Below are 12,262 nucleotides of genomic sequence, written 5' to 3'. Positions count from 1 at the left end.
AGGGGGCAAGGGTCCTGCTCCTGCATGGCCTGGGAGGGAAAGCAGCACCCAGGAGGCGCAGCTGGGCTGCCTGGGCAGGACTGAGGGTCACAGGTGGGCTTGCAGCCTGCCCTCTAGTCCCGGGGATGAGGCAGCTGGAGGAGGTCAGCAGCAGCTCCTGGAGGCATCTGGGTTGGAAAAGATCACCCAGGCCAACCCCTGACCCTCCTCTACCGAGTCCACCCCCGAGCCACGTCCCCACCTGAATGGCTACCCAGCCCCTGCCCTGCTGGGACCGGTGCCCCAGGGCCCCCGGGCTGGTGTGCCAGGCTGCAGGCCGGTGGGGGCAGTGCTCTGAGCCTCGCTGTGTGCCGGCAGTGCCGGGGTCGGCCGCAGCGGCACCTTCCTGGCGCTGGACCGGCTGCTGCTGCAGCTGCGGCAGGAGAAGGTGGTTGACATCTTCGGCGCCGTGCACACCCTGCGCATGAATCGCTACCTGATGGTCCAGACGCTGGTGAGACCTCTGCCCCCCTCCCACACTGCCCCTGCCCCGTGGCACAGGAGCTGCCAGGGCTGAGGCACTGGCCCCAGTGCCCCCCTGTGTGCCCCAGTGCCCCCCTGTGTGCCCCAGTGCCCCCAGCCTGTCTCGGTGCTGCTTGGAGCGGCAGCTGAGCTGCAGGGGAAGTTGCTCCCTCTGTGGCAGTCTCCAGCAGCTCCATGTCCTGCTGGACCCGCAGCAGCAGCAGCTCACAGAGCCTCAGAGCCCTTCCAGGAGACTCAGGAACACCCCCAAGCTCCTAAGAGCAGGGTCAGGGCTCCACAGCCCAGGAACATTCCCCAGCCAAGAGCTGGGGGCAGGTGTCAGTACCCTACAGGACAGACAGACCCCGAGGAGGGACCCAGAGGCTCTGGGACTGAAGTGCCTCTTGGGCATGAACATAGGAGCCCAGGCAGTGCCATGCCTGCTGGGGTGCCCTCCACTGCTGTCTGTTCCCTTCCAGTCCCAGTACATTTTCCTGCACAGCTGTATCATGGACAAGATCCTGGAGGAGCCACTCCTGGGTTTGTCAGGGACAGAGAGGTAAGGACCTGCTGTGTTCTCCTGCTCCTTTACCCACCCTGATCACCTTCCAGTGGGAGCTGGGATCCTGGCCCCAGTGTGAGCTCCTGGACAGAAGCACAGGGAAGCCCAACCAGCCTGCCCCTTGGTGCCCTGAGTGGTGCTCTGAGTACTGTTAGCCCAGGGCTGGTTGTTCCCTGCAGCATGGGGAGCCCAGCTCAGCACTGGGTGCACTGGCAGAGCCTGGGCAGCCACATCCTTCTTTCCTTCAGTGCCAGCTCTCTGGGCTGTGCCACTGTCACAGAGCTGAAGGACTGGCCTGGAGAAGGCATTTCCATCAGCCTCTGACTTCCCAGCCCACAGGGATGCTCCAGAGCTTCAAACTGGAGAAGCTGATGGCTGCTGGGTGGCTTTGGTGGAGGCTGAGGGGCACTTCAGGGTCAGGCTTTGCCCACCTGCATCACTGGCTCTGAGGCCACATCTGGAGGTCACAGACACAGGTCATGGGCAGGTTGCCTCCTCCCTCGTGGGAGGGATGGCTCTGCCCTTGCTGCATCTGGGGAATGGACCCTGGGCTGTGCCCACCCTGACACCTGCCTTTGACTAGGGCAGGACAGCTTGGCATGGGCCAGAGCTGGGCAAGGGACCTGTGAGTGCCTTGGCACTGGAGGGGTGCCCTGGCCACCTGCTGCAGGCACAGCCTGGATGCTGCTGGGTTTGCTCAGCCTCACTCCCAGTTTCTCTCCCCAGGTCCTTCCCCATCCCACTGAGGACCTTTGCTCAGCACTATGCCCAGAAGGCAGCCAGGTCCCAGCTGGGCTTCCTGAGGGAGTATGAGGTGAGAGCTGGCCTGGGCAGTGTGCAGGGAGCTCTGGGGCTCCTGGGGAGTGACAGCACCAGCTTAGAGGACACCCAGGGAGTGCCCCTGAGTGGGTCCTGTGCCACTTTCCCTGTGCCTGGCTCTTCTGCCAGGGTCTCCTCTCCAAGGCTCTGCCCACAGTCCCCTCCTCAGACCCCAGGCAGGGTAGAGACCTACCTGAGCACCATTGTCTCACACAGAGATGCAGCAGGCCTGCAGACCTCCCCCAGAGGTGGTCACAGTGACCTGCTAAGGCTTCTGCATGCAGCTGTATCCTCCCTTCTGCTGAGGCCAGGGGTCCTCAGGAGTCCCAGGTTCCTCCTGCTCCTTCTGGCCCTGTGCTGCTCACTGTTTCTTCCACTCTTTCCCTCTGGCAGAGCCTCCTGGAGGTTGTGAAGGAAGAAGCCAACTCTGCAGCAGCAGCTTCAGGCAGCCAGCAGGGACGGCCCCCATCCAGCATCCTGCCATGTGAGTGACTCCTTTCACCTTCCTGCTCCTGCCTGCAGCCAGGCTGGGCCAGGCCTGCTGCTCTGGCACAGGAAATGTTTGGGCACACTGCAGTGAGTCCACAAAAAGGCTTCCAAGGTGTTTGGAGGTGGAAGACCTTGAGGTGAGGTCAGGGACTGAGGCAGGAGGGGTTGTTCAGCCTGGAGGAGAGGAAGCAGAGATCTTGTTGCTGTCTTCAGCTGCCTGCTAGGAGGGAACAGAGAGCCTGCAGAGCTTCTCAGAGGTGCAGCATGGAGGGACAAGAGGCAGTGGAGATGGCTTGGAAGGGTTACCCAAATCAGTATAAGGAAAACTGATTCCCATGGAAGTGGCCAAGCTCTGGAACAGGGAACCAGAGGATCTGCAGGCACTGCACCCCTGGAGATGCACAGAGCTCACTGCCCGAGGCCCTGAGCAGCCTGAGCCCTGCCTGCTGGGGACAGCCTCCAGAGGGGAGCACCTGAGCAGAGCCATGGTGCCTGAGGGGTCGTTTGTGTGGCTGTGAGCTGCAGGCGCTGCAGGCGGTGTGTGAGCTGCAGGCGGTGTGTGAGCTGCAGGCGGTGTGTGAGCTGCAGGCGGTGTGTGAGCTGCAGGCGGTGTGTGAGCTGCAGGCGGTGTGTGAGCTGCAGGAGCTGCAGGCGGTGTGTGAGCTGCAGGAGCTGCAGGCAGTGTGTGAGCTGCAGGCGGTGTGTGAGCTGCAGGCGGTGTGTGAGCTGCAGGAGCTGCAGGCGGTGTGTGAGCTGCAGGCAGTGTGTGAGCTGCAGGCGCTGCAGGCGGTGTGTGAGCTGCAGGCAGTGTGTGAGCTGCAGGCGGTGTGTGAGCTGCAGGAGCTGCAGGCAGTGTGTGAGCTGCAGGAGCTGCAGGCAGTGTGTGAGTGAGCTGCAGGAGCTGCAGGCAGTGTGTGAGCTGCAGGCGGTGTGTGAGCTGCAGGCGGTGTGTGAGCTGCAGGAGCTGCAGGCGGTGTGTGAGCTGCAGGCGGTGTGTGAGCTGCAGGCGCTGCAGGCGGTGTGTGAGCTGCAGGCGGTGTGTGAGCTGCAGGCGGTGTGTGAGCTGCAGGAGCTGCAGGCGGTGTGTGAGCTGCAGGTGGTGTGTGAGCTGCAGGAGCTGCAGGCAGTGTGTGAGCTGCAGGAGCTGCAGGCGGTGTGTGAGCTGCAGGCGGTGTGTGAGCTGCAGGAGCTGCAGGCAGTGTGTGAGCTGCAGGAGCTGCAGGCGGTGTGTGACCTGCAGGCACTGCAGGCGGTGTGTGAGCTGCAGGTGGTGTGTGAGCTGCAGGAGCTGCAGGCAGTGTGTGACCTGCAGGCGCTGCAGGCGGTGTGTGAGCTGCAGGCGGTGTGTGAGCTGCAGGAGCTGCAGGTGGTGTGTGAGCTGCAGGAGCTGCAGGCGGTGTGTGAGCTGCAGGCGGTGTGTGAGCTGCAGGAGCTGCAGGCAGTGTGTGAGCTGCAGGAGCTGCAGGCGGTGTGTGAGCTGCAGGTGGTGTGTGAGTGAGCTGCAGGCGCTGCAGGCGGTGTGTGACCTGCAGGCGCTGCAGGCGGTGTGTGAGCTGCAGGCGGTGTGTGAGCTGCAGGAGCTGCAGGCGGTGTGTGAGCTGCAGGAGCTGCAGGTGGTGTGTGAGCTGCAGGAGCTGCAGGCGGTGTGTGAGCTGCAGGCGGTGTGTGACCTGCAGGCGCTGCAGGCGGTGTGTGAGCTGCAGGCGGTGTGTGAGCTGCAGGCGGTGTGTGACCTGCAGGCGCTGCAGGCAGTGTGTGAGCTGCAGGCGGTGTGTGAGCTGCAGGAGCTGCAGGCGGTGTGTGAGCTGCAGGTGGTGTGTGAGCTGCAGGAGCTGCAGGCGGTGTGTGAGCTGCAGGCGGTGTGTGAGCTGCAGGAGCTGCAGGTGGTGTGTGAGCTGCAGGAGCTGCAGGCGGTGTGTGAGCTGCAGGCTGCAGGAGGAGTGTGAGCTGCAGGCCGCCTCCATGCGCCTCCCTGTTGCAGATGACCGCTCCAGGGTGAGGTTTGCGCCGCTGCAGCAGGAACCTTGCTCGGGGCTGCTGCAGGTCTGCCGCGTGCCGGTGAGTCCACCCCAGCTGCAGCTGCTGCTCCCTGCCTCGCTGTGCCCCTGCCCCCCACTGCCTGGGCACTGCCCTCTGACCCCGGGTGGGCAGGAGGGCACTGTGGGCACTGCGGGAGGCTCTTCCCTCGCCTGCCCTGTCCGGGTTGTCCTCACTCCCCTCCGCCCCTCCTTGCCTCCTGTCCTGCTGAGCTTGCAGCCTTTCCCTGCCCGTCCCACAGCTGCCTGTGCCCTTGGGGCTCCTGTGCCACCTCTCCAGCAGGAGAGTGACCTTGCTGTCCCCTGCCCAGGGCTGCAGCTCGGGCAGGGACTACCTGGCTGTCCAGGGGCCTGATAAGGTGACCATGGAGGACTTCTGGACCCTGGTGTGGGAGCAGGACGTTCACAGCATCCTGACTGTTCTCCCGGGGCGGGAGGAGGGGGAGGTAAGAGGCTGAGTCTGTGCTGTGGCAGAGCAGGGATCTGCAGCTGGAAGGAGCAAGGCTCCCAAACTGCCTCCTGAAGCCTAGGTGCAGATCCAACCTGCCCTGTGTTGGTGCTCCCACAGCTTGCCAGGGGACAGGCCCTGGACTCAGCTGCTGCTCCTCGGGGTGCATGTCCCTGGCTCCAAGGAGAGCAGCTCCTGCCCGTGGGCAGCTGAGGTGGAGACCATTTGCTGTGCAGGCTCCCAGTGCCAGGCAGCTCCCTGGGGGCTGGCTGCCCTCTGCTGTTGTTTCAGAAACTCCCCCAGGGGTGAGGTGGGGCAGGAACAGACCTGGAATATGCTGGGGGTGCTCTTGGTCCAAGCCCTTCACAGAGCTGCAAGGCAAAGACCGATCTGAGAGAAGGCCACCACCAACAGAAGCCAAACTTCTTTTTCACAGGGCCCAGGGGAGGGCTGCTGGCCCTTGGAAGGAGACTCCCTCTGCACAAAGCTGCTGACCATCCAGTGTGGCACTGAGAAGCTGCTCTCTGGCTGCAGGTGCATCCAGCTTAAAGTGAAACATGTACGTGGGGGGCTGGCCTGGGGGGACTCCACTGCTATCAGGTCTGGAGGGGGCAGGGAAGCTTCTCTGGGCTGCAGGAGCAGGGGGGCTGCAGTTCATCAGTGCAGGAGGGAATCTGGAGCCCAGCATCCAGAGTGGCCAGAGAAGGGCAGCCAGGCTGTGAGGGGGCTTAGCATGAGTCCTGGGAGCAGCTGCTGGGGGTGCTGGAGGAAAGGAGGCTGGGGGCAGATCTGGCCCTCTACAGCTCCCTGAAAGGGGCCTGGAGCCAGGAGGGGCCTGGCCTCCTCTCCAGGGAACAAGTGACAGGGTGAGAGGAGATGGCCTCAAGCTGCACCAGGGGAGGCTCAGGGTGGATACTGGGAGAAATTCCTTCAGCAGAAGGGTCATGGAGCACTGGCCCAGGCTGCCCAGGGCAGTGCTGGAGTCCCCAGCCCTGGGGCCATGGTCTGTGCACAGGCAGGGGCTGGGCTGTGGTTGGACTCAGTGGTCCTGAGGTTGTTTCCAAGCAGGAGGTTCTGTGACCTGCTGAGGTACAGGGGAGGTGCACAGGAGAGGCCTTGGAGGCTTCTCCCACCCCTTGCAGGTCTTTGCTGACCTGCTTGGAAATGGCTCCAGCACTTCTCAGTGTCCCCCTCGAAGGGCAGGCTGGGTGCCATGGGGACCTGAGCCCCCTCCCCATGCCCAGCAGAGGCTGCCTGGGCAGCTGCTCAGAGGAGAGCATCTGACAGCCTCCGGGACCCCCTGCCTCCAACCCCACTGGTGGTCCCCAGCAGCCCCCAGCACTTTGTGTCTCCCCAGGAGAAGAAGGCCAAGGAGAGGCAGGTCCAGCAGTTCCTGTGCAGCCTCTGGAGCAGCAGCAGGCAGCAGCCAGATGTGCAGAGCTTGGTGACCGTCCTCAGCACTGCCCGGCGGTGCCACCGCAAGCGTGCCAGCCCCCTGCTGCTGCACTGCAGGTGGGTGCCTGCCTGCCCCTCCTGGGGCAGCCCCCACAGCTGCCCCCCGGGCTGCACAGCACCCTGCCATGCCCACCTCCATGCCTGTGTCCTCCACCAAGGACCCTGAGGGTTTGGGGTGTGTTTGAGGCAGGGAAGCTCAGCCTGGGAGTCAGGTGAGGCAGTGCTGTGCCAGGAGCGTGGCACAAGGAAGGGCAAACAGGGCTGGGCAGGACCAGCATGGATGGAGCCATCCCTGGGCTCACTGCTGGGATCCTGGGAGCAGCCTGGACCCCCTCACCTGCTCACAGCCCCCCAGGAACCAACCCAGCTGGCACAGCCCTGGGTGGGACATGCACAGTTCAGCAGGGCAGGGCAGGCTGACCTGCAGCCTCCCTCCATGGGCACTTGGGGGTCCCTCTGCTCAGCACAGGCCTCCCTGCCACCTGCCCCAGAGCCCACCCTGCCCCACTGCACTCAGCTGCTCCTCTTGTCCCATTGGGCTTCTGACTTCTTCAGCTGGTGCCCAAGAGGCTCAGGTCAGGCTGCCTTGCCCCCTGCAGGGGTGCTGTGAGCCAGCTGGGGCTGCTGATCTCCCTGGACTGCCTGCTGCAGCAGATGAAGGCTGAGAGAGCTGTGGATGTCTATGGAGTGACCCTGCAGCTGGCAAGGAGCTGCTGTCTCATGACCCCAACTCTGGTAGGTGGCAAGAAGGAAGGGCAGTGGCTGCCACCTGGGAGCCCACTCAGCCCATGTAGGGATTTATTCCATGCCTGCTCCCTGCCCTGTGGCACTGCCAGCCGCTGAGAGCCAAGGGCACTGTTGTCTCTTCCCAGGGAAGAGCTTCCCAGCTCCTCACCTCTGGAGTTAGAGGTTGGGTTGCTCCTCAGCCCACACTGAAGGCAAAGCACATTTCCCATTCTGCCCTGGAGAGCAGGAAGCTTCCTGCATGACAAACCTGCCCCTCACCAGCTCCTGGATGCCAGCTGGGCACTCAGGACCTGCTGGGTTTCCCTCTCTCTGATGCTTTTCCCTGCCACATCCCCATGCCCAGAGCCAGCCACCAAACCTGGGGTGACTACAGCTCCTCTTCCTTTCTGGGCAACTCTGGTGGCACAGGGCAAGTGCAGGGCACTTGGCACAGCTCTCCTCAGACCCTGTTGGTTAATGAGGACCTTTTAAGATAAGTTTCAGGGTTGGTTCTGCCAGCAGGAGGTCTCTGCCTGACTCCAGCCTCCCCTTTCTCTCCCCCAGGAGCAGTATGTGTCCCTCTACAGCTGTGTCCGGGACATCCTCGCTCACAAGCAGCTCTGACAGCCTCAGCACCTCCTGGCACACCCCTGCCAGCCTCCTCTGCGGGGTCCTGCCCGAGCCAGGGCTGGGCTGAGAGCACCATGGGGCTGCTGGCACAGAGCAGGGCCTGCAGCAGGAGGGGACTTAGCCTGGCGCTGTCCCCAGCGTCCCCGAGGCAGCAGCGGTGTGGGGGCACTGCTGCAGCCCTGTGTGGGCACAGCCTGGGGCTGGGCAGGAGGCTGCCCTGCTTCAGCCACCTCCTGGGGTTCCTGGTGCCTGGAAGCTTTGTGCCCCCTGCTGCAGCTCTGGCTGCAGGGTTCCGCAGTGCCCTTGCCCCTCAGCACAGCAGGGGCAGCCTTGGCCTCCCTCCTGGACAGACCTGGCTGAGGCCTGACACAAGCACTGGGCACTGTGCTCCTCCTGTGCCCCTGGGCACTGTGCTCCTCCTGTGCCCCTGGGCACGCCGTGGGGGGAGCAGGGTGGCAGCTGCTGGTAGATCACTCTTAGGTACAAGCAATAAACAGCCCTGGGGGAGAGTGTGCCTGAGGGGGGCCCTGTGGGGGGGCCTCAGCCATGCCACACAGGAGCTGGGCTGCCCTTGGGCACTTCAGGTACTGCTCCCAGGTACTGCACTCAGCATCTTCTGCAGCACTTCTGCAGTCACCTCCAGCCCACCCCTGGCTGCATGAGGCAAAGACTCCCAAGAGCCAAGGCCCAGGACAAAGCCAGCTGGTGCAGCTGACAGGCTGGCAAGCAGCTGGCAGCCCCCTGGCTCCCTGCAGAGCTGCCCAGCAGCCAGGCTTCATGCAGCCACTCATAGACAGCACTGCTCTGCTGCCAGGGGGGGCCCTGCACAACTGCAACTGCAAGTAGGGACCAGGTGCAGGTCAGGAGGAGTTAGAGACAAGCAGATATCTCAGGAGTGTGCTCCTGCACCTGGGAACCCATTTACCCTCCTCCATCCCTGCAGGCAGTCTCAGAGCCCTGCTGTGCCAGTCTTGCCCACACTTCTGCCCCCCATAGCATGCCCTGCAGGGGCTCTCTTGAAGCCAGGTGAGGAGCACAGCAGCTCCAGGGAGGAGCTGCCAAGAGCTGCTGCAGGCTGAACTGCTCACTCAGCCTGCTGCCCCTGTGCTGCCACAAACAGCTTCTCCCTTTCCAGAGCTCTCTGCCCCCAGAGTGGGGCACTCAGGGCACCTAAGCATGGGCAACCATCAGTCACCCTGGCATGGGTCTGATGCCTCAGCTGCAGTTGGGCTCCATGCCCAGCAACTCTTCCCTCTCTCTGGCAGTTGCTGTGGCTACCCAGCTCTGGTGCCCACCACCCACCAGTGCAGTGCAGCTGCCAGCCAGGGGTGGGAGCCTCTTGCCCCTTGCCCCCATTGCCCATCTAGACACAGGCACTGCTCAGCTGGGCAGGAGCAGCCTCTCCAGTGGATCTTCCACACTGCAGACACAGCTCCTCTGCCCCTCAGTGCCCTCTGCCATCCTCTCCAGTTTCCTGCTCTGTTCCCATCTCCAAGCTGCAGCTCTCAGGGGCAGGAGGAAGCCAGGGCCCAGCAGAGCCTGAGCCCCACGGGGGGCACTTTCCCCCACCCTGGGCACTCTACAGTGCTGCCTTCACCCCGGGGCAGGGCACCCTGAGCTGTCCAGGCTCCATCCTTCTCCTGCCCCAGCCAGGCAGCTGCAGCAGCATGCTGGGCACTGGGGCTTGCTGCTTGTGTTGCATTTCCACTCTGCAGAGCCTCTGGCAGCCCTTGATCTGACTGTGGTGTTTCAGCCTTTGGCTGGCCCTGGTGGGAGCAGGGGCACCAGGATCATTCCCTTGGCCTTTGCCCTTATGCCCAGCCTCAAAGGGATCCCCCAGACACCACCAAGGCAACAGACTCTTGGGTCCCACAGCATTTAGCCCATCCCTCCTGGGCTGGGCTGCATCCTGCTCTTCCCAGAGCCTGAGGAGCAGCTGCAGGAGGGGTCAGGGGTGGTGAGCATGTCTGGAGGGTTTCTCTTAGCCATCACTGTCCAGGAGTGAGTGTGCCCTGCACAGAGGTGCCACAGAGGAAGTGGTTGACTTTGTGCCAGCCTTGTTGATGTCTTTTTTGTTTTCCTCTGCTGTCCCAGTGCTCTGTGAGACCCCCTGGGGCTCTGCATCTCACCCTTCCCCTCAAGCCCTGCTGCAGGGTTTGCCTCTCCAGGCTGTGGCACAGTGGAGTCTTGGTCATTCTGCCACCCTGGCAGTGTCCTCCTGCTGCAGCAGGGACTACTTGTCCTTGGGGTCAGCAGCCAGGATGGGACTCTGCCTGAAGCCCCTAAAACCTGGAAGGGAATAAAAAGAAGGCAGAAAGAGTTGCCCCAGGGGAGCAGGACAGGAGACACCCTCATGGGTTTGCTCCAGGGTCCCCAGGTCTGGCACAGCTTCCAGCCTTCTTCCTCAGCCAGTACAACCTGCCTCAGAGCTGGGGAAGGTCCTTGGCTGGTGCCCAGGGCATGGGCAACGCTCTGGCAAGGGCAAGAGCTCAGCACTGCCCAACACCTCCCACCACTGCCCAGGAAGAGCTTTGCTAGGAGCAAGGAAAGGAGCAGAACAGCCCCAGGTGGCTCGAAGGATGCTGCCAGCCAGGGAGCTTGGCTTGGTTGGGTCATGGGGAGGTCTGCCCAGCACCAGGGCTGCTGCTGACGTCAGGAGCTCAGCTGTCCCAGGGGGGAAAGGATTCTCAGCCATGAGTTGAAGCTCATCAGAGGGTTTCAAACCAGGGTCAGACAGGGAAGGGGTCAAGCCAGGCTCACCAGGGATGAGCCCAGGGGTGGCACAGTCAGTGTGGAGGTGAACAGCTCAAGTGTGTCTGCATCAGTGGGCAGCACTGGCAGCCAGCAGCAGGAGCTGGAGCTAGAGCTCTGCCTCAGCTGCCATCACAGACACCTGGTGGGAGGACTCTAGTGGCTGGAGCTGCCATGGAGGCTCTGAGCTCTTCAGAAGAGAGAGGCACTGGGGAGAGGCAGTGGGGTGGGCCTCTGTGGCAGGGAGAGTTTGGATTGCCTTAAACCCAAGGATGGTGATGATGAGGTCCAGGGCTCATGGGTAAGGATGAGAGGAAGGCCAACAAGGCTGGGAGTCTGTTTTAGAGCACACCAGCAGGGAGAGGAGGCAGATGAAGCAGAAGTCTCATGGTTGCTGGCCCTTGCTCTCCTGGGGAGCTTCAGCTGACCAGACATCTGCTGGAGATACAACAGAGCAGAGAGGAAGCAGCCCAGGAGGTTCCTGGAGCAAGTGGAGGAGAACCTCCTGACACAGCTGGTCAGGGATGCCCCAGGGGAGGTTCCTCACTTGGCTTGCAGTTGACTGACAGTGAAGGATTGGTGGTTGGAGGCTGTCTTGGGCTTAGTGCCATGAAGTGACAGAGTCCTTGATTCCTGGGGAGGTGTGGTAGGTTGAGAGAGGGCTTAGCTCTCCCTCCTCCACAGAGTAAGAAACCACAGCTAACTCAGTCGAAGAGCAAAAGCTATATATTTACAAGCATATATGGAAAGCAGGTTATATATAACACAATATATACAGGTATTTACAATATATACACAGAAATACACAGCAAAGACAAATAACACAACAAAAATCCCTCCCTCAGGGAGGGATCCCCTCTTTGGAACCCCCTCTCTCCCCCCCTTACCTCCCTTTTTCCCCAAAAAGGGGTTAGAGAGAGAGAAAGGCAAGTTACTAAGGAAAAGAGTTGTTAGCAAGCTTCAAAAGCCCATGCAGGATTAGTGTTTGCTTATCTGAAGGCCAAGTCCAGCAGTTCGCAGAAGAAGCAGGCAGGGAGAACAGGCTGAAACACCAAACTCCCCCAACTCCCAAACCCAACTGAACTGAGGAAAAAAAAATTTTCCAACCGCTTCACAATCTAAAGCTGAATTTTTGTTTATCAACCAATGAAATTCGTTTAGAATATCAGAATGTTTTGGTTCTAGTACCAAAAACATTAGCCAGTGTGTTCCAGCAGTGTTTGTTCTTAAAGGCACAGCCTCAAACGACCACAGGAGGGAAGGGAAGAGCATCAGCAAAACCTCTGCCATGGGAGGGCAGACTTTGGTCTCTTCAGGACACTGGTTGAGAGAGTCCCTTTGGAGAGGCTCCTGCAGGGCAAGAGGGTCCAGGAAGGCAGGAAGGTGTCCTTCAAAAGGAGCTCTGGGAGGCACAGGAGGCCACATGTGAACCAGCCTGGCTGAACAGGGAGCTTCTGCTGGGACTCAGGAAAGGGAGGACAGGTGACCACCTCTGGAGTAAGGAGCAGACAACTCCAGCAGAGAGCAGAAGTCTCCTCAGGTCACCAGGGAGAAAATGAGAAAGGCTGAAGCCCAGCTGGAACTCAGCCTGGCCATGAAAGAGGCAACAAAAAGTGCTGAGACAAATCCAACAGCAACAGAGAAAGCCAAGGAGCAGCTGCAGCCTTTGTGGGGGTGGGAGGGAGCACTGCCACCAAGGATGAGGACAAGGCTGAGGTGCTGAGGGACTTTGTTGCTTTGGTCTCTCACAGTCAGCTCAGTTGTGCTCAGGGTGCTCAGCCCTGCGAGCTGCAAGGCAGGGGTGGAGAGCAGAAGAGACTGCTCCAGGAGGCAGGAGGAAGCAGC

At 61.7% G+C, this 12,262-nt stretch overlaps 1 protein-coding gene across 1 annotated transcript in view; it reads left to right on the top strand.

Annotated features, from left to right (window-relative positions):
* The window catches only part of LOC104309263 (receptor-type tyrosine-protein phosphatase V-like), a 39,876-nt gene extending 32,118 nt beyond the window's left edge, over positions 1–7,758 (top strand). The window contains exons 30-39 of the mRNA XM_054176279.1: positions 358–493; positions 981–1,060; positions 1,790–1,877; positions 2,276–2,366; positions 4,353–4,429; positions 4,719–4,853; positions 5,292–5,414; positions 6,213–6,367; positions 6,910–7,045; positions 7,601–7,758. Of these exons, the coding sequence (XP_054032254.1) occupies positions 358–493; positions 981–1,060; positions 1,790–1,877; positions 2,276–2,366; positions 4,353–4,429; positions 4,719–4,853; positions 5,292–5,414; positions 6,213–6,367; positions 6,910–7,045; positions 7,601–7,660 (1,081 nt within the window). The 3' untranslated portion in view covers positions 7,661–7,758. The remainder of the gene's footprint in view (positions 1–357; positions 494–980; positions 1,061–1,789; positions 1,878–2,275; positions 2,367–4,352; positions 4,430–4,718; positions 4,854–5,291; positions 5,415–6,212; positions 6,368–6,909; positions 7,046–7,600) is intronic.
* Positions 7,759–12,262: the final 4,504 nt, after the last annotated feature.

Source organism: Dryobates pubescens, chromosome 35, assembly GCF_014839835.1.
Source record: "Dryobates pubescens isolate bDryPub1 chromosome 35, bDryPub1.pri, whole genome shotgun sequence".
Lineage (NCBI taxonomy): Eukaryota > Metazoa > Chordata > Aves > Piciformes > Picidae > Dryobates > Dryobates pubescens.
The sequence above is the reverse complement of the archived record's forward strand: the minus strand, read 5'-3'. Positions and strand labels throughout refer to the sequence as shown.